This window comes from Pholis gunnellus (genome assembly GCF_910591455.1).
Source record: "Pholis gunnellus genome assembly, chromosome: 24".
NCBI classification, from domain to species: domain Eukaryota; kingdom Metazoa; phylum Chordata; class Actinopteri; order Perciformes; family Pholidae; genus Pholis; species Pholis gunnellus.
In genome coordinates this window covers 10,737,939-10,763,976 of record NC_136551.1, presented here as the reverse complement: position 1 = coordinate 10,763,976, position 26,038 = coordinate 10,737,939, and the positions used below count along the sequence as shown (strand labels likewise).

At 33.7% G+C, this 26,038-nt stretch overlaps 1 protein-coding gene across 1 annotated transcript in view; it reads right to left on the bottom strand.

Annotated features, from left to right (window-relative positions):
- LOC306715327 (rho GTPase-activating protein 20-like) overlaps nucleotides 1-25,001 on the bottom strand; it is a gene marked incomplete at its 3' end in the record, with an annotated part of 42,497 nt that extends 17,496 nt beyond the window's left edge. Inside the window, exons 1-13 of the mRNA XM_079185645.1 lie at nucleotides 24,909-25,001; nucleotides 21,745-21,830; nucleotides 20,261-20,434; nucleotides 19,964-20,113; nucleotides 19,632-19,673; nucleotides 19,461-19,545; nucleotides 19,259-19,336; nucleotides 18,717-18,783; nucleotides 18,260-18,421; nucleotides 17,743-18,155; nucleotides 17,176-17,288; nucleotides 16,841-17,033; nucleotides 16,169-16,283 (exon numbers count right to left, since the gene is read on the bottom strand). Of these exons, the coding sequence (XP_079041771.1) occupies nucleotides 16,169-16,283; nucleotides 16,841-17,033; nucleotides 17,176-17,288; nucleotides 17,743-18,155; nucleotides 18,260-18,421; nucleotides 18,717-18,783; nucleotides 19,259-19,336; nucleotides 19,461-19,545; nucleotides 19,632-19,673; nucleotides 19,964-20,113; nucleotides 20,261-20,434; nucleotides 21,745-21,830; nucleotides 24,909-24,980 (1,750 nt within the window). The 5' untranslated portion in view covers nucleotides 24,981-25,001. The remainder of the gene's footprint in view (nucleotides 1-16,168; nucleotides 16,284-16,840; nucleotides 17,034-17,175; nucleotides 17,289-17,742; nucleotides 18,156-18,259; nucleotides 18,422-18,716; nucleotides 18,784-19,258; nucleotides 19,337-19,460; nucleotides 19,546-19,631; nucleotides 19,674-19,963; nucleotides 20,114-20,260; nucleotides 20,435-21,744; nucleotides 21,831-24,908) is intronic.
- Between the last annotated feature and the right edge of the window lie 1,037 nt (nucleotides 25,002-26,038).

The following is a 26,038-nucleotide window of genomic DNA, read 5'->3' as shown; positions in this document are numbered from 1 at the left end:
CATGTCGAAAAATAATTAAATGAAGTCAATAGTATAGCATGTCGAAAAATAATTAAATAAAGTCAATAGTATAGCATGTCGAAAAATAATTAAATAAAGTCAATAGTATAGCATGTCGAAAAATAATTAAATAAAGTCAATAGTATAGCATGTCGAAAAATAATTAAATAAAGTCAATAGTATAGCATGTCGAAAAATAATTAAATAAAGTCAATAGTATAGCATGTCGAAAAATAATTAAATAAAATCAATAGTATAGCATGTCGAAAAATAATTAAATAAAGTCAATAGTATAGCATGTCGAAAAATAATTAAATAAAGTCAGTAGTATAGCATGTCGAAAAATAATTAAATAAAGTCATAGTATAGCATGTCGAAAAATAATTAAATAAAGTCAATAGTATAGCATGCCGAAAAATAATTAAATAAAATCAATAGTATAGCATGTCGAAAAATAATTAAATAAAGTCATAGTATAGCATGTCGAAAAATAATTAAATAAAGTCAGTAGTATAGCATGTCGAAAAATAATTAAATAAAGTCATAGTATAGCATGTCGAAAAATAATTAAATAAAGTCAATAGTATAGCATGCCGAAAAATAATTAAATAAAATCAATAGTATAGCATGTCGAAAAATAATTAAATAAAGTCAATAGTATAGCATGTCGAAAAATAATTAAATAAAGTCAATAGTATAGCATGTCGAAAAATAATTAAATAAAGTCAATAGTATAGCATGCCGAAAAATAATTAAATAAAATCAATAGTATAGCATGTCGAAAAATAATTAAATAAAGTCAATAGTATAGCATGTCGAAAAATAATTAAATAAAATCAATAGTATATCATGTCGAAAAATAATTAAATAAAGTCAATAGTATAGCATGTCGAAAAATAATTAAATAAAGTCAGTAGTATAGCATGTCGAAAAATAATTAAATAAAGTCAATAGTATAGCATGTCGAAAAATAATTAAATAAAGTCAATAGTATAGCATGTCGAAAAATAATTAAATAAAGTCAATAGTATAGCATGTCGAAAAATAATTAAATAAAGTCATAGTATAGCATGTCGAAAAATAATTAAATAAAGTCAATAGTATATCATGTCGAAAAATAATTAAATAAAATCAATAGTATAGCATGTCGAAAAATAAATAAATAAAATCAATAGTATAGCATGTCGAAAAATAAATAAATAAAATCAATAGTATAGCATGTCGAAAAATAAATAAATAAAATCAATAGTATAGCATGTCGAAAAATAATTAAATAAAGTCATAGTATAGCATGTCGAAAAATAATTAAATAAAGTCAATAGTATAGCATGTCGAAAAATAATTAAATAAAGTCAATAGTATAGCATGTCGAAAAATAATTAAATAAAATCAATAGTATAGGATGTCGAAAAATAAATAAATAAAGTCAATAGTATAGCACAGGGGTGGCCAACCCGCGGCTCCCGAGCCGCATGCGGCTCTTTGCCCGGTTTCATGCGGCTCTTACGTTCATATCGAAGTTTGTATTTGTGTTTTTTTAATGTGCGTGTTCGCTTCGCTTGAGTTAAATACGGTATTTTCGTCAAACGCGCATGTGCGGCCACAGATTACGTTCCTCGTCGACCCATTTAACGCCGAGACGGACTGTTTGAAAGCCCCGCTAGTCACAGATGAGGCTGCGGCTGAGTTGGAGATGATCGATCTTTGTGAGGAGGACCAACTCAAACCTGCTTTAAGGGACGGGACCATTGAGTTCTGGAAAAGTGTGCCAATGAAAAAATACCCCAATGTCAAACGGGCTGCGCTTAAGATACTGTCAATGTTTGGGTCAACATACGTCTGCGAGTCTGTGTTTTCTACCCTGAAACACGTGAAATCAAAGCATCATCTGTTCTGACTGACACCATGTGAAAGAATTGCTTCGAGTGGCAACAATGGAATACAAGCCAGATTTGAAGAGGATTGTTCAAGGCAAGGAATGCCAGAAGTCCCACTAAGTAACATGCATAGTAAAAGAAAAACACTATTGTAAATTATTATATTTTTGTTTGTGGACTTGGTTGAACTGAGAGTTTGTCTGTGTGACACAGTGCACACAATGTTCATTGTTGAAAATGACTGGCCTGTGGTCTTAGGAGTCAATTTCTGTCATTATCATATTGGTGTGTGACATTTACAATAAATCTGGCTGAGCAAAGGTATGTGTGTGTGTGAGGAAGGGATAGGGTGATGTTCATGTGTGCCCATGTGTATGATGTGGCTCTTTGCGGTAACACAGTAAAAAATGTGGCTCTTGGTCTCTGACTGGTTGGCCACCCCTGGTATAGCATGTCGAAAAATAAATAAATAAAGTCAATAGTATAGCATGTCGAAAAATAATTAAATAAAGTCAATAGTATAGCATGTCGAAAAATAATTAAATAAAGTCAATAGTATAGCATGTCGAAAAATAATTAAATAAAGTCAATAGTATAGCATGTCGAAAAATAATTAAATAAAGTCAATAGTATAGCATGTCGAAAAATAATTAAATAAAGTCAATAGTATAGCATGTCGAAAAATAATTAAATAAAGTCAATAGTATAGCATGTCGAAAAATAATTAAATAAAGTCAATAGTATAGCATGTCGAAAAATAATTAAATAAAGTCAATAGTATAGCATGTCGAAAAATAATTAAATAAAGTCATAGTATAGCATGTCGAAAAATAATTAAATAAAGTCATAGTATAGCATGTCGAAAAATAATTAAATAAAGTCAATAGTATAGCATGTCGAAAAATAATTAAATAAAATCAATAGTATAGCATGTCGAAAAATAATTAAATAAAGTCAATAGTATAGCATGTCGAAAAATAATTAAATAAAGTCAATAGTATAGCACAGGGGTGGCCAACCCGCGGCTCCCGAGCCGCATGCGGCTCTTTGCCCGGTTTCATGCGGCTCTTACGTTCATATCGAAGTTTGTATTTGTGTTTTTTTAATGTGCGTGTTCGCTTCGCTTGAGTTAAATACGGTATTTTCGTCAAACGCGCATGTGCGGCCACAGATTACGTTCCTCGTCGACCCATTTAACGCCGAGACGGACTGTTTGAAAGCCCCGCTAGTCACAGATGAGGCTGCGGCTGAGTTGGAGATGATCGATCTTTGTGAGGAGGACCAACTCAAACCTGCTTTAAGGGACGGGACCATTGAGTTCTGGAAAAGTGTGCCAATGAAAAAATACCCCAATGTCAAACGGGCTGCGCTTAAGATACTGTCAATGTTTGGGTCAACATACGTCTGCGAGTCTGTGTTTTCTACCCTGAAACACGTGAAATCAAAGCATCATCTGTTCTGACTGACACCATGTGAAAGAATTGCTTCGAGTGGCAACAATGGAATACAAGCCAGATTTGAAGAGGATTGTTCAAGGCAAGGAATGCCAGAAGTCCCACTAAGTAACATGCATAGTAAAAGAAAAACACTATTGTAAATTATTATATTTTTGTTTGTGGACTTGGTTGAACTGAGAGTTTGTCTGTGTGACACAGTGCACACAATGTTCATTGTTGAAAATGACTGGCCTGTGGTCTTAGGAGTCAATTTCTGTCATTATCATATTGGTGTGTGACATTTACAATAAATCTGGCTGAGCAAAGGTATGTGTGTGTGTGAGGAAGGGATAGGGTGATGTTCATGTGTGCCCATGTGTATGATGTGGCTCTTTGCGGTAACACAGTAAAAAATGTGGCTCTTGGTCTCTGACTGGTTGGCCACCCCTGGTATAGCATGTCGAAAAATAAATAAATAAAGTCAATAGTATAGCATGTCGAAAAATAAATAAATAAAGTCAATAGTATAGCATGTCGAAAAATAAATAAATAAAGTCAATAGTATAGCATGTCGAAAAATAATTAAATAAAGTCAATAGTATAGCATGTCGAAAAATAAATAAATAAAGTCAATAGTATAGCATGTCGAAAAATAAATAAATAAAGTCAATAGTATAGCATGTCGAAAAATAATTAAATAAAATCAATAGTATAGCATGTCGAAAAATAATTAAATAAAGTCAATAGTATAGCATGTCGAAAAATAAATAAATAAAGTCAATAGTATAGCATGTCGAAAAATAATTAAATAAAGTCAATAGTATAGCATGTCGAAAAATAATTAAATAAAATCAATAGTATAGCATGTCGAAAAATAATTAAATAAAGTCATAGTATAGCATGTCGAAAAATAATTAAATAAAGTCAATAGTATAGCATGTCGAAAAATAATTAAATAAAGTCAATAGTATAGCATGTCGAAAAATAATTAAATAAAGTCAATAGTATAGCATGTCGAAAAATAATTAAATAAAGTCAATAGTATAGCATGTCGAAAAATAATTAAATAAAGTCAATAGTATATCATGTCGAAAAATAATTAAATAAAGTCAATAGTATAGCATGTCGAAAAATAATTAAATAAAGTCATAGTATAGCATGTCGAAAAATAATTAAATAAAGTCAATAGTATAGCATGTCGAAAAATAATTAAATAAAGTCATAGTATAGCATGTCGAAAAATAATTAAATAAAGTCAATAGTATATCATGTCGAAAAATAATTAAATAAAGTCATAGTATAGCATGTCGAAAAATAATTAAATAAAGTCAATAGTATAGCATGTCGAAAAATAATTAAATAAAATCAATAGTATAGCATGTCGAAAAATAATTAAATAAAGTCATAGTATAGCATGTCGAAAAATAATTAAATAAAATCAATAGTATAGCATGCCGAAAAATAATTAAATAAAGTCAATAGTATAGCATGTCGAAAAATAATTAAATAAAGTCAATAGTATAGCATGTCGAAAAATAATTAAATAAAGTCAATAGTATATCATGTCGAAAAATAAATAAATAAAGTCAATAGTATAGCATGTCGAAAAATAATTAAATAAAATCAATAGTATAGCATGTCGAAAAATAAATAAAATCAATAGTATAGCATGTCGAAAAATAATTAAATAAAGTCAATAGTATAGCATGTCGAAAAATAATTAAATAAAGTCAATAGTATATCATGTCGAAAAATAATTAAATAAAGTCAATAGTATAGCATGTCGAAAAATAATTAAATAAAGTCAATAGTATAGCATGTCGAAAAATAATTAAATGAAGTCAATAGTATAGCATGTCGAAAAATAAATAAATAAAGTCAATAGTATATCATGTCGAAAAATAATTAAATAAAGTCAATAGTATAGCATGTCGAAAAATAATTAAATAAAGTCAATAGTATAGCATGTCGAAAAATAATTAAATAAAGTCAATAGTATATCATGTCGAAAAATAATTAAATAAAGTCAATAGTATAGCATGTCGAAAAATAATTAAATAAAGTCAATAGTATAGCATGTCGAAAAATAATTAAATAAAGTCAATAGTATAGCATGTCGAAAAATAATTAAATGAAGTCAATAGTATAGCATGTCGAAAAATAAATAAATAAAGTCAATAGTATATCATGTCGAAAAATAATTAAATAAAGTCAATAGTATATCATGTCGAAAAATAATTAAATAAAGTCAATAGTATAGCATGTCGAAAAATAATTAAATAAAGTCAATAGTATAGCATGTCGAAAAATAATTAAATAAAGTCAATAGTATAGCATGTCGAAAAATAATTAAATAAAGTCAATAGTATAGCATGTCGAAAAATAATTAAATAAAGTCAATAGTATAGCATGTCGAAAAATAATTAAATAAAATCAATAGTATAGCATGTCGAAAAATAATTAAATAAAGTCAATAGTATAGCATGTCGAAAAATAATTAAATAAAGTCATAGTATAGCATGTCGAAAAATAATTAAATAAAGTCATAGTATAGCATGTCGAAAAATAATTAAATAAAGTCATAGTATAGCATGTCGAAAAATAATTAAATAAAGTCAGTAGTATAGCATGTCGAAAAATAATTAAATAAAGTCATAGTATAGCATGTCGAAAAATAATTAAATAAAGTCAATAGTATAGCATGTCGAAAAATAATTAAATAAAATCAATAGTATAGCATGTCGAAAAATAATTAAATAAAGTCATAGTATAGCATGTCGAAAAATAATTAAATAAAGTCAATAGTATAGCATGTCGAAAAATAATTAAATAAAGTCAATAGTATAGGATGTCGAAAAATAATTAAATAAAGTCAATAGTATAGCATGTCGAAAAATAATTAAATAAAGTCAATAGTATAGCATGTCGAAAAATAATTAAATAAAGTCAATAGTATATCATGTCGAAAAATAATTAAATAAAGTCAATAGTATAGCATGTCGAAAAATAATTAAATAAAGTCAATAGTATAGCATGTCGAAAAATAATTAAATAAAGTCAATAGTATAGCATGTCGAAAAATAATTAAATAAAGTCAATAGTATAGCATGTCGAAAAATAATTAAATAAAGTCAATAGTATAGCATGTCGAAAAATAATTAAATAAAGTCAATAGTATAGCATGTCGAAAAATAATTAAATAAAGTCAATAGTATAGCATGTCGAAAAATAATTAAATAAAGTCAATAGTATATCATGTCGAAAAATAATTAAATAAAGTCAATAGTATAGCATGTCGAAAAATAATTAAATAAAGTCAATAGTATATCATGTCGAAAAATAATTAAATAAAGTCAATAGTATAGCATGTCGACAAATAATTAAATAAAGTCAATAGTATAGCATGTCGAAAAATAATTAAATAAAGTCAATAGTATATCATGTCGAAAAATAATTAAATAAAGTCAATAGTATAGGATGTCGAAAAATAATTAAATAAAGTCAATAGTATAGCATGTCGAAAAATAATTAAATAAAGTCAATAGTATAGGATGTCGAAAAATAATTAAATAAAGTCAATAGTATAGCATGTCGAAAAATAATTAAATAAAGTCAATAGTATAGCATGTCGAAAAATAATTAAATAAAGTCAATAGTATAGCATGTCGAAAAATAATTAAATAAAGTCAATAGTATAGCATGTCGAAAAATAATTAAATAAAGTCAATAGTATAGCATGTCGAAAAATAATTAAATAAAGTCAATAGTATAGCATGTCGAAAAATAATTAAATAAAGTCAATAGTATATCATGTCGAAAAATAAATAAATAAAGTCAATAGTATAGCATGTCGAAAAATAATTAAATGAAGTCAATAGTATAGCATGTCGAAAAATAATTAAATAAAGTCAATAGTATAGCATGTCGAAAAATAATTAAATAAAGTCAATAGTATATCATGTCGACAAATAATTAAATAAAGTCAATAGTATAGCATGTCGAAAAATAATTAAATAAAGTCAATAGTATATCATGTCGAAAAATAATTAAATAAAGTCAATAGTATAGCATGTCGAAAAATAATTAAATAAAGTCAATAGTATAGCATGTCGAAAAATTATTAAATAAAGTCAATAGTATAGCATGTCGAAAAATAAATAAATAAAGTCAATAGTATAGCATGTCGAAAAATAATTAAATTAAGTCAATAGTATAGCATGTCGAAAAATAATTAAATAAAGTCAATAGTATAGCATGTCGAAAAATAATTAAATAAAGTCAATAGTATAGCATGTCGAAAAATAAATAAATAAAGTCAATAGTATAGCATGTCGAAAAATAATTAAATAAAGTCAATAGTATAGCATGTCGAAAAATAATTAAATAAAGTCAATAGTATAGCATGTCGAAAAATAATTAAATAAAGTCAATAGTATAGCATGTCGAAAAATAATTAAATAAAGTCAATAGTATAGCATGTCGAAAAATAATTAAATAAAGTCATAGTATAGATGTCGAAAAATAATTAAATAAAGTCATAGTATAGCATGTCGAAAAATAATTAAATAAAGTCAGTAGTATAGCATGTCGAAAAATAATTAAATAAAGTCATAGTATAGAATGTCGAAAAATAATTAAATAAAGTCAATAGTATAGCATGTCGAAAAATAAATAAATAAAATCAATAGTATAGCATGTCGAAAAATAATTAAATAAAGTCATAGTATAGCATGTCGAAAAATAATTAAATAAAGTCAATAGTATAGCATGTCGAAAAATAATTAAATAAAGTCAATAGTATAGGATGTCGAAAAATAAATAAATAAAGTCAATAGTATAGCATGTCGAAAAATAAATAAATAAAGTCAATAGTATAGCATGTCGAAAAATAATTAAATAAAGTCAATAGTATAGCATGTCGAAAAATAATTAAATAAAATCAATAGTATATCATGTCGAAAAATAAATAAATAAAGTCAATAGTATAGCATGTCGAAAAATAATTAAATGAAGTCAATAGTATAGCATGTCGAAAAATAATTAAATAAAGTCAATAGTATAGCATGTCGAAAAATAATTAAATAAAGTCAATAGTATAGCATGTCGAAAAATAATTAAATAAAGTCAATAGTATAGCATGTCGAAAAATAATTAAATAAAGTCAATAGTATAGCATGTCGAAAAATAATTAAATAAAGTCAATAGTATAGCATGTCGAAAAATAATTAAATAAAATCAATAGTATAGCATGTCGAAAAATAATTAAATAAAGTCAATAGTATAGCATGTCGAAAAATAATTAAATAAAGTCAGTAGTATAGCATGTCGAAAAATAATTAAATAAAGTCATAGTATAGCATGTCGAAAAATAATTAAATAAAGTCAATAGTATAGCATGCCGAAAAATAATTAAATAAAATCAATAGTATAGCATGTCGAAAAATAATTAAATAAAGTCATAGTATAGCATGTCGAAAAATAATTAAATAAAGTCAGTAGTATAGCATGTCGAAAAATAATTAAATAAAGTCATAGTATAGCATGTCGAAAAATAATTAAATAAAGTCAATAGTATAGCATGTCGAAAAATAATTAAATAAAGTCAATAGTATAGCATGTCGAAAAATAATTAAATAAAGTCAATAGTATATCATGTCGAAAAATAAATAAATAAAGTCAATAGTATAGCATGTCGAAAAATAATTAAATAAAGTCAATAGTATAGCATGTCGAAAAATAATTAAATAAAGTCAATAGTATAGCATGTCGAAAAATAATTAAATAAAGTCAATAGTATATCATGTCGAAAAATAATTAAATAAAGTCAATAGTATATCATGTCGAAAAATAATTAAATGAAGTCAATAGTATAGCATGTCGAAAAATAAATGAATAAAGTCAATAGTATAGCATGTCGAAAAATAATTAAATGAAGTCAATAGTATAGCATGTCGAAAAATAATTAAATAAAGTCAATAGTATATCATGTCGACAAATAATTAAATAAAGTCAATAGTATAGCATGTCGAAAAATAATTAAATAAAGTCAATAGTATAGCATGTCGAAAAATAATTAAATAAAGTCAATAGTATAGCATGTCGAAAAATAATTAAATAAAGTCAATAGTATAGCATGTCGAAAAATAATTAAATAAAGTCAATAGTATATCATGTCGAAAAATAAATAAATAAAGTCAATAGTATAGCATGTCGAAAAATAATTAAATAAAGTCAATAGTATAGCATGTCGAAAAATAATTAAATAAAGTCAATAGTATATCATGTCGAAAAATAATTAAATAAAGTCAATAGTATAGCATGTCGAAAAATAAATAAATAAAGTCAATAGTATAGCATGTCGAAAAATAATTAAATAAAATCAATAGTATAGCATGTCGAAAAATAAATAAAATCAATAGTATAGCATGTCGAAAAATAATTAAATAAAGTCAATAGTATATCATGTCGAAAAATAATTAAATGAAGTCAATAGTATAGCATGTCGAAAAATAAATGAATAAAGTCAATAGTATAGCATGTCGAAAAATAATTAAATGAAGTCAATAGTATATCATGTCGAAAAATAAATAAATAAAGTCAATAGTATAGCATGTCGAAAAATAATTAAATAAAGTCAATAGTATAGCATGTCGAAAAATAATTAAATAAAGTCAATAGTATATCATGTCGAAAAATAATTAAATAAAGTCAATAGTATAGCATGTCGAAAAATAAATAAATAAAGTCAATAGTATAGCATGTCGAAAAATAATTAAATAAAATCAATAGTATAGCATGTCGAAAAATAAATAAAATCAATAGTATAGCATGTCGAAAAATAAATAAATAAAGTCAATAGTATAGCATGTCGAAAAATAATTAAATGAAGTCAATAGTATAGCATGTCGAAAAATAATTAAATAAAGTCAATAGTATAGCATGTCGAAAAATAATTAAATAAAGTCAATAGTATAGCATGTCGAAAAATAATTAAATAAAATCAATAGTATAGCATGTCGAAAAATAATTAAATAAAGTCAATAGTATAGCATGTCGAAAAATAATTAAATAAAGTCAATAGTATAGCATGTCGAAAAATAATTAAATAAAGTCAATAGTATAGCATGTCGAAAAATAATTAAATAAAGTCAATAGTATAGCATGTCGAAAAATAATTAAATAAAGTCAATAGTATAGCATGTCGAAAAATAATTAAATAAAGTCATAGTATAGCATGTCGAAAAATAATTAAATAAAGTCAGTAGTATAGCATGTCGAAAAATAATTAAATAAAGTCATAGTATAGAATGTCGAAAAATAATTAAATAAAGTCAATAGTATAGCATGTCGAAAAATAAATAAATAAAATCAATAGTATAGCATGTCGAAAAATAATTAAATAAAGTCATAGTATAGCATGTCGAAAAATAATTAAATAAAGTCAATAGTATAGCATGTCGAAAAATAATTAAATAAAGTCAATAGTATAGGATGTCGAAAAATAAATAAATAAAGTCAATAGTATAGCATGTCGAAAAATAAATAAATAAAGTCAATAGTATAGCATGTCGAAAAATAATTAAATAAAGTCAATAGTATAGCATGTCGAAAAATAATTAAATAAAATCAATAGTATATCATGTCGAAAAATAAATAAATAAAGTCAATAGTATAGCATGTCGAAAAATAATTAAATGAAGTCAATAGTATAGCATGTCGAAAAATAATTAAATAAAGTCAATAGTATAGCATGTCGAAAAATAATTAAATAAAGTCAATAGTATAGCATGTCGAAAAATAATTAAATAAAGTCAATAGTATAGCATGTCGAAAAATAATTAAATAAAGTCAATAGTATAGCATGTCGAAAAATAATTAAATAAAGTCAATAGTATAGCATGTCGAAAAATAATTAAATAAAATCAATAGTATAGCATGTCGAAAAATAATTAAATAAAGTCAATAGTATAGCATGTCGAAAAATAATTAAATAAAGTCAGTAGTATAGCATGTCGAAAAATAATTAAATAAAGTCATAGTATAGCATGTCGAAAAATAATTAAATAAAGTCAATAGTATAGCATGCCGAAAAATAATTAAATAAAATCAATAGTATAGCATGTCGAAAAATAATTAAATAAAGTCATAGTATAGCATGTCGAAAAATAATTAAATAAAGTCAGTAGTATAGCATGTCGAAAAATAATTAAATAAAGTCATAGTATAGCATGTCGAAAAATAATTAAATAAAGTCAATAGTATAGCATGCCGAAAAATAATTAAATAAAATCAATAGTATAGCATGTCGAAAAATAATTAAATAAAGTCAATAGTATAGCATGTCGAAAAATAATTAAATAAAGTCAATAGTATAGCATGTCGAAAAATAATTAAATAAAGTCAATAGTATAGCATGCCGAAAAATAATTAAATAAAATCAATAGTATAGCATGTCGAAAAATAATTAAATAAAGTCAATAGTATAGCATGTCGAAAAATAATTAAATAAAATCAATAGTATATCATGTCGAAAAATAATTAAATAAAGTCAATAGTATAGCATGTCGAAAAATAATTAAATAAAGTCAGTAGTATAGCATGTCGAAAAATAATTAAATAAAGTCAATAGTATAGCATGTCGAAAAATAATTAAATAAAGTCAATAGTATAGCATGTCGAAAAATAATTAAATAAAGTCAATAGTATAGCATGTCGAAAAATAATTAAATAAAGTCATAGTATAGCATGTCGAAAAATAATTAAATAAAGTCAATAGTATATCATGTCGAAAAATAATTAAATAAAATCAATAGTATAGCATGTCGAAAAATAAATAAATAAAATCAATAGTATAGCATGTCGAAAAATAAATAAATAAAATCAATAGTATAGCATGTCGAAAAATAAATAAATAAAATCAATAGTATAGCATGTCGAAAAATAATTAAATAAAGTCATAGTATAGCATGTCGAAAAATAATTAAATAAAGTCAATAGTATAGCATGTCGAAAAATAATTAAATAAAGTCAATAGTATAGCATGTCGAAAAATAATTAAATAAAATCAATAGTATAGGATGTCGAAAAATAAATAAATAAAGTCAATAGTATAGCACAGGGGTGGCCAACCCGCGGCTCCCGAGCCGCATGCGGCTCTTTGCCCGGTTTCATGCGGCTCTTACGTTCATATCGAAGTTTGTATTTGTGTTTTTTTAATGTGCGTGTTCGCTTCGCTTGAGTTAAATACGGTATTTTCGTCAAACGCGCATGTGCGGCCACAGATTACGTTCCTCGTCGACCCATTTAACGCCGAGACGGACTGTTTGAAAGCCCCGCTAGTCACAGATGAGGCTGCGGCTGAGTTGGAGATGATCGATCTTTGTGAGGAGGACCAACTCAAACCTGCTTTAAGGGACGGGACCATTGAGTTCTGGAAAAGTGTGCCAATGAAAAAATACCCCAATGTCAAACGGGCTGCGCTTAAGATACTGTCAATGTTTGGGTCAACATACGTCTGCGAGTCTGTGTTTTCTACCCTGAAACACGTGAAATCAAAGCATCATCTGTTCTGACTGACACCATGTGAAAGAATTGCTTCGAGTGGCAACAATGGAATACAAGCCAGATTTGAAGAGGATTGTTCAAGGCAAGGAATGCCAGAAGTCCCACTAAGTAACATGCATAGTAAAAGAAAAACACTATTGTAAATTATTATATTTTTGTTTGTGGACTTGGTTGAACTGAGAGTTTGTCTGTGTGACACAGTGCACACAATGTTCATTGTTGAAAATGACTGGCCTGTGGTCTTAGGAGTCAATTTCTGTCATTATCATATTGGTGTGTGACATTTACAATAAATCTGGCTGAGCAAAGGTATGTGTGTGTGTGAGGAAGGGATAGGGTGATGTTCATGTGTGCCCATGTGTATGATGTGGCTCTTTGCGGTAACACAGTAAAAAATGTGGCTCTTGGTCTCTGACTGGTTGGCCACCCCTGGTATAGCATGTCGAAAAATAAATAAATAAAGTCAATAGTATAGCATGTCGAAAAATAATTAAATAAAGTCAATAGTATAGCATGTCGAAAAATAATTAAATAAAGTCAATAGTATAGCATGTCGAAAAATAATTAAATAAAGTCAATAGTATAGCATGTCGAAAAATAATTAAATAAAGTCAATAGTATAGCATGTCGAAAAATAATTAAATAAAGTCAATAGTATAGCATGTCGAAAAATAATTAAATAAAGTCAATAGTATAGCATGTCGAAAAATAATTAAATAAAGTCAATAGTATAGCATGTCGAAAAATAATTAAATAAAGTCAATAGTATAGCATGTCGAAAAATAATTAAATAAAGTCAATAGTATAGCATGTCGAAAAATAATTAAATAAAGTCATAGTATAGCATGTCGAAAAATAATTAAATAAAGTCATAGTATAGCATGTCGAAAAATAATTAAATAAAGTCAATAGTATAGCATGTCGAAAAATAATTAAATAAAATCAATAGTATAGCATGTCGAAAAATAATTAAATAAAGTCAATAGTATAGCATGTCGAAAAATAATTAAATAAAGTCAATAGTATAGCACAGGGGTGGCCAACCCGCGGCTCCCGAGCCGCATGCGGCTCTTTGCCCGGTTTCATGCGGCTCTTACGTTCATATCGAAGTTTGTATTTGTGTTTTTTTAATGTGCGTGTTCGCTTCGCTTGAGTTAAATACGGTATTTTCGTCAAACGCGCATGTGCGGCCACAGATTACGTTCCTCGTCGACCCATTTAACGCCGAGACGGACTGTTTGAAAGCCCCGCTAGTCACAGATGAGGCTGCGGCTGAGTTGGAGATGATCGATCTTTGTGAGGAGGACCAACTCAAACCTGCTTTAAGGGACGGGACCATTGAGTTCTGGAAAAGTGTGCCAATGAAAAAATACCCCAATGTCAAACGGGCTGCGCTTAAGATACTGTCAATGTTTGGGTCAACATACGTCTGCGAGTCTGTGTTTTCTACCCTGAAACACGTGAAATCAAAGCATCATCTGTTCTGACTGACACCATGTGAAAGAATTGCTTCGAGTGGCAACAATGGAATACAAGCCAGATTTGAAGAGGATTGTTCAAGGCAAGGAATGCCAGAAGTCCCACTAAGTAACATGCATAGTAAAAGAAAAACACTATTGTAAATTATTATATTTTTGTTTGTGGACTTGGTTGAACTGAGAGTTTGTCTGTGTGACACAGTGCACACAATGTTCATTGTTGAAAATGACTGGCCTGTGGTCTTAGGAGTCAATTTCTGTCATTATCATATTGGTGTGTGACATTTACAATAAATCTGGCTGAGCAAAGGTATGTGTGTGTGTGAGGAAGGGATAGGGTGATGTTCATGTGTGCCCATGTGTATGATGTGGCTCTTTGCGGTAACACAGTAAAAAATGTGGCTCTTGGTCTCTGACTGGTTGGCCACCCCTGGTATAGCATGTCGAAAAATAAATAAATAAAGTCAATAGTATAGCATGTCGAAAAATAAATAAATAAAGTCAATAGTATAGCATGTCGAAAAATAAATAAATAAAGTCAATAGTATAGCATGTCGAAAAATAATTAAATAAAGTCAATAGTATAGCATGTCGAAAAATAATTAAATGAAATCAATAGTATAGCATGTCGAAAAATAATTAAATAAAGTCATAGTATAGCATGTCGAAAAATAATTAAATAAAGTCAATAGTATAGCATGTCGAAAAATAATTAAATAAAGTCAATAGTATAGCATGTCGAAAAATAATTAAATAAAGTCAATAGTATAGCATGTCGAAAAATAATTAAATAAAGTCAATAGTATAGCATGTCGAAAAATAATTAAATAAAGTCAATAGTATATCATGTCGAAAAATAATTAAATAAAGTCAATAGTATAGCATGTCGAAAAATAATTAAATAAAGTCATAGTATAGCATGTCGAAAAATAATTAAATAAAGTCAATAGTATAGCATGTCGAAAAATAATTAAATAAAGTCAATAGTATAGCATGTCGAAAAATAATTAAATAAAGTCAATAGTATAGCATGTCGAAAAATAATTAAATAAAGTCAATAGTATATCATGTCGAAAAATAATTAAATAAAGTCAATAGTATAGCATGTCGAAAAATAATTAAATAAAGTCATAGTATAGCATGTCGAAAAATAATTAAATAAAGTCAATAGTATAGCATGTCGAAAAATAATTAAATAAAGTCATAGTATAGCATGTCGAAAAATAATTAAATAAAGTCAATAGTATATCATGTCGAAAAATAATTAAATAAAGTCATAGTATAGCATGTCGAAAAATAATTAAATAAAGTCAATAGTATAGCATGTCGAAAAATAATTAAATAAAATCAATAGTATAGCATGTCGAAAAATAATTAAATAAAGTCATAGTATAGCATGTCGAAAAATAATTAAATAAAATCAATAGTATAGCATGCCGAAAAATAATTAAATAAAATCAATAGTATAGCATGTCGAAAAATAATTAAATAAAGTCATAGTATAGCATGTCGAAAAATAATTAAATAAAGTCATAGTATAGCATGTCGAAAAATAATTAAATAAAGTCAATAGTATAGCATGCCGAAAAATAATTAAATAAAATCAATAGTATAGCATGTCGAAAAATAATTAAATAAAGTCAATAGTATAGCATGTCGAAAAATAATTAAATAAAGTCAATAGTATAGCATGTCGAAAAATGTAAAAATAAAGTCAAGTCAAACTACATTTATATTATTTTAAAACACAATCAAATTAAAACATCCTCCAACTTCTAGTCCCGTGTCCTCGTGTCACGTTGTTTGTTTGTACCTGATCCCGTCTCGTCGGTGTCGAGTCTCTGTGGCGGCCCACCAAACAGGGAGGAGGGATCCTCGCCCACGATCTGCTGACAGTGTTCAATCATAAACTTCACCAGCTCACAAGCCTGAGAAAGACAACGGTGGATATTAAACTACTGTGTTAGCATTCCTCCACGCTCATCGTCTAACCGACTGTAGCGTTCGACACTTCTCAAGGCTGCGGTGGAGCGATCTCCGGCTTTCTGAAACAAAGTGCCTTTTGCAGCAACGTTTTCGTCCACACAACGAAAGGTCAAACAGTCAAACGCTGATCTGAGACATTCCTGAGGAAAGCTTGATGTGATTTTAGAGGTGTTACAATGAGCTTGTTCGCGCCGGGATTAACCAAGATCTTGTTTTCAAAAATAACATTCAGTTGACAGCTTGTGTGAACGATACCTATTATATACATTCACAAACCAGAGAGTAGTTGTCCTGATCCCAGGCCAGCAGTGGTTCATGAACCCATTACGTCTTTGGTTTTTATGGCGTCATGCAGACAAAACTAATAAACTTCTCTTGGTCACTGAGCGGTGGCATGGCTTACATTAGAACAGTACTGGGCGTCCAAATCAAAATGGCTTTGGTAGCCAAAGTTACAGATGTGGGTTAAATTCCACCGTGCATTATATTTCCTTCTTACCTTCTTAGTTCCTTCTCCCTCCACCTCAGGGCTACAAGGGGCTCCAGGAGGCCAAAGCAGGCTGGGAGCGATGCACACCGACAAATTGAAAGTGGTCATCTGGTTCTCGTGGGCGTTGCCCTGGATGCCGTGCAGCATGGCCAACAGGTAGCGCAGCAGCAGGGCGTTTTCTTTGGGCAGGCGGCAGATCATCCTGCAGAGATACACAACCAGGGAACACAATGATGTCACAGCCTGTAGGTGAAGCTCAGCCACATGTTCAAGCATCTGGACAATCATGCTGTGTCCAATACTTTAAAGGAATAATAAAACCATATAGAGTGTGAGCACGTTACCTCTTTATGTCCTGCACTTGTTCTTCCTCCTCCTCCTCTTCCTCCAGCACGTCCATCCATTCTTCATGCAGCTCACAACAGAACAGGCTGCTCGGGATGCTGCGCAAGAAATCCTGAAAACATCACACGTTGATGAATACATTAAATTCATTGTTTGTATTTCTGTAAAACCTTTTTGGTGTCAGAGAGATCTGATAGAGACAATATCAATACAACCATTAATATAACAGACAAACCTCCGGTGCTGTTGTGCTCAGAGGCTCTCTGTCATCCCTCCAGATAATCTGAGATTATAATCCAGATTAACAAACCAATCTGCTGTGAACAGCTTGTCCTGGTAACGTAGCCGGGGAAGCGGATTGGTTTTGTGTTTACTGATTTGAGTCAATAAGGTGACGAACACACACACACACACACACACACACACACACACACACACACACACACACACACACACACACACACACACACACACACACACACACACACACACACACACACACACACACACACACACACACACACACACACACACACACACGCTCACACTCGCTCACACTGTCTCACCTTAAAGACTCCGGCGATGAGGAAGACGTGGTCTCTTGTCAGAGGGAGTTGAAACTCTCCGGCGTCCAGAGAGTCCCGCAGCTCCCTGACGGCCCGAGCGCCCGCCGGCCGTCTGAAGATCCCCCGCGTCCACGAGCCCTCGTGGTACAGGAACGCCATCATGTCCTGGTCAGAGGGGGAGAGAGGAGGGTGTACTTCTTGCTTTTTCTTTACAGCACTGAGTGAGAGAGCGAGACCCACCATCACTGGCTTTGGCAGAGCGTCCTCTACGCAGACGGAGACGAGCGGCCGGCCGAACAAGCAGCCGCGCGGCGCGCCGGCGAGGGACAGCTCGTTCAGGTGAGGGGAGGAGCCTCTCCAGAAGGCCCAGGTGATGAGGGAACGCCTCCTTTTAAATGGCTTCTGAGACCACTCTAAAAACCAAAAGATGACACCATATCCCAGAATGCATCAGCAAAAACACTCAATCTGCTATTTGTATCACTTTTTTGGGGGGGTGAATGAATAAAGACATCACCTGCAGGTATGTGCAGCGTTTCAATGGGTCGCGGCTTCATGATGAACTGGCACTGCTTGTACACCTGCATCTGCTCCACCTGCATGGCCCTCTGTCCGCCGCCTCCCTGAGACATCGTGTGTCTCACATGACTCATCTGGATGCTGAAGGGAAACTCATGACCTGAGACAGGAAGGACAAGACGGCGGCATCACTCCCTGGAGGCCTTTGATAGAGTATCAAACATCTACAGCAGCATAAAGTGGTTTTATTAGTCCCCCTCACTTCCACCCTGAAGGAGGCCGGTTACACAGCACACACTCTTCTCTGGGAATGAATGCTGCTAGTGTGTTTAAAAAGGAAGAACAAGGCCTCGACGCTCAGAGCAGCAGACCTTTCAGAAGCAGAAAGAAAAGGCCACGCAGCAATTTAAAGACAGGATGAGATATTTAGTCTGGTCTAGACCTCACTCACTGACCGATCAGAGGGTAGGGGGCGTTGTCCCTCTTGGAGATGACCCACAGCTGGAAGTCTTTCACATTTCCCTGAGCGGAGCAGAGACACAGACGGTCAGAAAAACAACGACCACACGGCCTGTCCCTCTGAGGAGAAATGCATGTTTTAGGGGACAAAGAATGTTCTTCTCTCTCAGCCTCTCCATGCGGTGTGGTAACGTCACATGTAACTGGCGGAACTGAGCGGACATCAGGCTGCAGGGCTCCTGTGAAATCCTTGTTGTTCTCAGTTTGGGAGTCCAAAATAAATCATTTTGGACGAATAAGCAAAAACGCTTTTTTCTTTTTCTCTTATTTTGTGTCACGTGCATCTTCGCTCATTCAGGAGAAATATGTGACCTGAACAGGTGATCAGCTGTGTTTAGAGTCTAAAAACACCTGCAGCCGTTCACAAACTAAAGTTTCATTTTACGTAGTTTTTATTGCTCTTCTTGTGTCTCATCACGACCACACTGACGAAGCATATATCACACTGAATGAAAGCAGGAGGAGCAGATTCACTCACTATGATGCTGAACTGCTGCAGGGCCAGTCGGATCACCTCATTGGTCGAATCCGAGTTGCTGACCGGGAGCGTCTTGGTCTAATCGGGGGAGAAGGACATACGGACACGTGTGGTGCAAAATCAACAGCACATCAGAGATTTATATAGAATCTTCATAATGTCACAGCAACTAAAAGTAGATCAAACATCAAAGTCAACTTACAACAGCAAAAGTATTGATCCCCTTCCCGTACACTCTCAGAGGAATGGTTTTAGGCTCCTCCCTCTCCTTCTCTTCTCTTATGCGGCTGCAGACAGAGGAAACATGACGCGTCTCTGTTCTCCGCACAGTAAGTGGACGAGCTTTATATCGATGCATGACGGTGGACTTTACCTTTTGAGGAGGGGGAGCCATCTGTCCCTCAGTTCTGCCGAGCTGTTATTGAAACGGATTTGAATTTCAGGTTAAGCAGGACAGATGACTGCTGGCTCATCATGTCTGTTATCTGTTCATTCGGCATTCAAGGTCAAGTTTACAGCATCAGCGACATATTTACAGCTGGAACGTAAACCTGAACTAAGTTTAGAGAAAGAATCCCTTTAAACCATCTCGTTACAGTCCAGTGAGACCTTCTGAACATCGTGGTATTAAAAGACGTGTTCATAATTGTGTGTTTCTGTGACACTAATTCATCGTCGTAACGTGTGTGTGTGTGTGTGTGTTACCTGAACGTAGCCGCACAGTTACAGGTGGGCCAGCCCATAACGAAGCTCCTCTCTGGGTTCGTGCTCCCTTCACACACCTCGTCCATGCAGTCCGCCGTCCACATCTCACACACACACACCTGGGCCTTCAGCTTGAATTGGTTGGCCGACCTGTGTGACGCAGAGACGGTGACGCCACACTTGGACCCAGGTATTGACTTTAATCCCGACTAAAGGGCACGAGGAGCAGCCACAAGGATAACGACACACACACACACACACACACACACACACACACACACACACACTTGTGCTTACTTGGCTTTGGCGATCACCAGCATGTCATTGAACAGGAAGAGGTGTCTGTCCTGGGTCTGCATCCCGGTCTTCAACTGAGCGTGTCCGTGGAGCAGGAACGACCTGTCGGAGCCGCTGAGGTAGGACTGGACCAATGAGCAGGTCTCTGGGCACACAGGAACCAGGAAGCTCTCTCTGGGATACAAAGGCACTGCTTATTCTAATTTCACATGTTCAGATATGCTGTTATTTGGGTTTTCTGGACAATAAAACATGTTTCTTCATATGTACTTGTGTGATTCATCAAAGCTTGTTTCGGCATCGATATAATATTAAACATCTCAGAGCACATTTCCCATAAACCCCTTTGCTTCATGTTACAAAGAGAATAATTGTATTTCTGTGAATAATAATAGTAACTGTACTAAAGTAGACTCTGTGGCGTTCTTTCATCATGTTAAAATACGACAGGTTGCTCCTTCAAAAGTCCTCTCAGTGCAAACCAGAATATTCTCCATATGTGAAGATGTACAAATATATCACAAACATGTAGATACACTGTAGCGCTACCACTGACAGTAACAGACTAATGCTAAGCAGCTGCTAACTAACGTGCTCTCCTCTCAGGACATGTTTTGAGGTTCCGGTGTTTATCTGAAGGTCTGGTGGTGACGTCGCAGAGTAAACACGACGACTCAGTCATTAGATTATTCACTTCAGACCTCCGTCTCTCTCCCTCAGCACAAAGTACTAAATAGCTTCCAAATACTGATGTTTTTGGACATTGAGTTTGCATGATCCACTTTGACCTGTTTGGGATTCAATAAGAGATCAAAGGACTCTCTTGGTTATGTCATGAGTGCAGCATGGGGTCAGTGTCTGAGGCAACATCTGGAGAGGGATCTTTCTAAATTGTTAATAAAGGGCATAACAGCTAAAGGGTTGTGCTGTTGAACATAGTCCAGCATTGTGGTATAAAACAGGAAATAAATGCAATTATGGAGATGAATGGAATAATTTCAATTGTAACGTCCTGGTTCAGGGCCAGGTCACCTTCCCCCAAATTGTAAACAACATTTTTTTAAATGAAGATAAAAAAGGAAAGATCTAAAATTACAAAAATTGTAACTATAACGCAAGAAAACATTCTGGGACAGTAAAATCTGCACTCAGTAACGCCTCCCACAGTTACCTGGTCCACCTCTGTGGGCGCGTTTTAACGAGGTTATTTCTTCTTCCCCTTCGGTTCGTACGCTCAAAGACGGAGCTATTAATAGGCGCTTGATCCTCTGATAAGTCTGGTAACAGGAGGATTATCTGTGCCAGTGGATTCAACACCTCACTCTGGGTGTGCGAGCGTGCACGTGTGCGAGCGTGCACGTGTGCGAGCGTGGCTTCAGGGTTGTGTGTGTGAACCGGTTGGTTCTGAGGACGTGATAACCGACCTACTCGCCCCGTTGAAAGCTGCTGGTGCCTGTGAATAGTATCCATTGTTGTTACAGTACCTGGAGAGGGTCTTAGACCTGATGAGGGCTTTGGTGATGACCAGTGACGGGGCGGACTGCCGCCGATAACTCTGAGACTTCGTCCGCTGCAAGAGACAAAAACAAATAATTCAAAGTGAATTCAAAGGAGAAAGAAAAGGCTCAACTCCCACAAAGAGCGGTGGACAGGATCTCCCCCCGTGCTCACGCCATGTTTACACTCTCCTCGCTCCCGATGTTCAGCACATCCATCACACCATCGGGACCGACCGTGGCCTCCGACGGGACAGGAGCGGCCGATTGAAGCAGGAGAATTTAAACACGGAGGAATGTCGGAGCGTGAAGATTAGCCAGGGGACAACATCGTACAGTCTGTGTTGCCTTCGGTGCTCAGCGGCCTCCATCTGTCTCTGCCATGACCCTCCTGACCTCTCTCACACCTCGCTCACTGCCCACCACGCAGCGTGTGTCACGTATCTTTTTGCATGTTTGGGGGTTTCAGAGCTACAAAGGCTGAATGACATAAGACTAGACACAAATATCCCCCTCCCATGCTGAATTACTCCGCTGCTCCCACCGTGCACATTGAGATCCCCACGAGGTCATTAAGGTTTCATTTAATCTAATTGAAGACGGATTTGCGAGTGTGAAGCGAGGTGGTGAACAGTTGTTACATCAGCAGCTCTTTCATTGTGTGGTCAGGTGGGTGAAGAGGTAAACTCACTTTTAAGGCGAGGGTTGGTAATCTTCTTCAAAACCATTTTTGTTATATTTGTTGGAATTCTCATTACAGCTCGACAGAAAAAGAAAAATGAAAGTTTGATATTTGTTGTTGACGTTCATCTGGATGATTTTGGGGGCTTTGGAGGGACCAGTATTGGCAACTTTCTCGCTAGCTTAAGCAAATTTTTGAGCTAGTGCTGCTAGCGACTTTTATTAAAAATGGTTTTTGCTCTTATGGTTCCCTCGTCTTAAAGTCAATGTTTGTTTGTTTTTATGGGTTTTTGGTTAGACGCCAGAAATAAGGTCTGTGATTGACACGAGCTTCAGAGATTTCACCGTTTTCGTCTACAGGACAGTCAGTAAATACCCCTCTTGTGAATTTTGAAGCTCTTAAAAAGGGGGTTGCTAACAAGTGGCTAAATGAGATGACAACACGTTTAGTCCACCTTTACAGCCTGACGTTAGCGTTTTACTTCTGGTGATTGCATTCACGCTTCAAAAATCTGAAAAGTGGAGTTTATTTGTAGAGATTTGATAGATATATACACACATATATCATTAGAGCATGCTAACATGCTGATGTTTACAATGTTCACATCCAGGTTAAGATCGTTAGCATGCTAACATTTGCTAATAATCACTAAATATAAAAAGGGAGGCTCTCAATGGACTGGAATGGACTGGAAGGCGAGGGTCACATGACCGACGGAGGCAAATGAAGGCGTCGGTAGGCTAGTTTTTGGTAGCCGCGCTAGCGTGTGTATCTGCACTTTGGAAGGACAAAACAACAGCCAGTGTGGTCGGTCTACAGCTGAGGCTGATGGGTACGTCAGTCACAGACGTTATTATAATTCATCCTCAGGGGATGAGATCGAGATATTTCAGTCTGGACCAACTGAACGACGTCACCACGTCATCAACTTTCAGTCCCAAAAAAATATCAAAAGCTCCTCAGTGAGCAAAGCTCAATCCCACCTCCACGCATTCCTGACATCTCACAGTGTAATATCATTGATTTAGGCGGTCGCACAGCGGTGAAACATTCCTTACACTCCAGCCACAACATGACAATGTAACCTTTCACTACTCAAGATAAACACAAGCTCACACGTAGATACGAGTCTTCTGTCGGGACACAAACCTACGGACCAGCAGCCCAAATCCTACACTTTTGGGTCCATCACAGATGGAACTGCACATCTGTATTTACTCATACTGTCCAGAGCAGTGACAGTACCATCACTAACGAGATGCTGTGTTTCTGTATCTGTTTGAATCATTAATGAAAACAAGGACGCAGCAGAAAGGGATCTGTGCTTAAAGTGACTTACTGTTAATAAGTGAATGAATAAATGAAGGAGCATCGCACTGAAACAGGAGTAATGTTAAGATTTACATCATATTCGGCAAAATACATTTAAAATTGTATGTTTTAACTGTACATTTACAGTGATATAACAAAGTAGCAAATCGTCACTTTTGAGAGGCTGCAACAAGCAAATGTTTCACATTTTTGCTTGAAAATTAACTTGAACTTTTAATCGATTATCAAAAGTCATTTTTCTGAATTGTATAAACTTTACGGTACAGAAACCTTCAACAGCTGACGAGTGCATCCAATTGAGACTACAGTTATGTTTATACATATTTATGAAATCCGCCTACAAGAGACATAAAAGGAAACAATTAAATTAATAATTTAGTCGATTAACATTTATAAGACACTTAATAAATGGTCATAACCAGCAGAACATAACACTTAAACGCTTGATGACGCAATACAACAAACGCTGTAATCCTCTAGAGATGTGTGATTACACAAATCTTTGCAGTGTGTCATTAAACATTTTATTAACCGTTTAATAAGGACACAGTTAAATATTGTCACCAAGCATTCACTATTTGTTCATACATTCGTAACAGATGCTTGATGAGTTTTAGATGTTAATAATTACATTTCTTAACACTTAAAATCTCCTTATTTCTGCTAACGACAACATTGGACAGTTATTGATCATTTGTGAATTTATTATACTGCTTATATTATGATGCTATTTGGGGGGGGGGGGGGGGGGGTTCAAATAAAATTCTACTGTTGGTTATTAATCCCCAATAACTAATAACCAGAATATTGTTTATGTTGTCTGTGGTATTTTGTACACCATCACCCTGAAACATTTTCACAGTTTGACCGCGTTCACGCGCTTGTGAACTCTGAACAAACCTCTCACCCGACGCGAACGCGCTCACTCATTCATGAGGAAAAATATATTCGTTTTTTTGTATTTGTTATTATTAGACCCTACAAATGAGTCCGGAGATAAACAAAAGACGCAAAAAGTAACGGAGACCAACTGTAGCTCCTTTGCGCACTCGTGTTAAATGTGAATAGAACTAAAAAAATAAGTTTCTATTCACGTTAAGAACGACCGGGAGCCCTGGTGGCACTGAGGAAATCATACCCGTGTGTTGTCCTGCTGTCCGCCGCCTCGGCTGAGGCTGTCCTGGTGCTGCTGCGGAGACATGTTGTCCATCCAGCCTCCAGACGCCCTCCGGCTCACTGTCCAACCGCCCACAGGTGATGCGGGTTAGAGAGAAATCCCATTAATGAGCTCCGTCTCCGGGAGCCAGAAACCATCCCCAGCGCGCGCTCGTTTGGACAGTCGCAGGAAACTTGTTTTAGTCTGCGAGCGGGGCGCGTGGATGGAGAACGTGATCTGCGGGGAGGGACAATTAAGACGCGTTAAAAAAAAAAGAAGTTAATACACAGCTGTCTCTCACTCCTCACACATCAATGGAAGGCTGTGCTGTCACCAAAGCCTCCTCCTGTCTGGATTATCAGTTACTGAGACACTTCTTAATGCGTCTCTACGCACAGAGGGAGGCGGCGCCACTACGCTGTAAAAAAAACAAGCGCATCTATTTTTAACTAAATTGCTCCATACGTTCAGCAGACAACCGGGTTTACCTCAAAACAGACCATGATGACGACTGGTGGGTAACAAGAGATGTTTGCATTGGGGATCAGGTTCAAAGATCTGCTCGTGGACGAGTCTGTATACAACATTTATCAGAAGCTTCCATGATTTATGTTAAAGCTGAATAAAAGTGTACAATATTGACTTTTGTTGGTTTAGTTTTGCTCCAATGAAAACACAATGAAAACAAAAAATACAGAGAATACGTATGCTAATATTTCCTCCTCTAAAGCAAAAAGCCAAACTTGCGTAGCATTCATGTTTTATTAAAAAGAATATGATAGCATTACAAATTTAAACCAAATAAATAGTTTTATTTAGATTTTTAGAGGCCTGAAAATGTCAAGCATTTAACAAGAAACAAAGCAAAAAATATGAGAAAACTGCATTTCATGGAACAGAATTTGTTCGTAACTTTTGAATCCCCTGCTGACCAATCAGATTCATCTTACAGAAGCCGCAGGTTGGGTTCCATCGCTTTATAGTCCTTTCAGTAATAATTATCATTGTGTATAACAGCACTGGATTCTTTGGGAGTCCAAAAAATGAGGAAAAAAACCCCACGGGTTAAAAATCAGTGCAGATCAACAAACTCAAGAGGAATCCTGGGAACA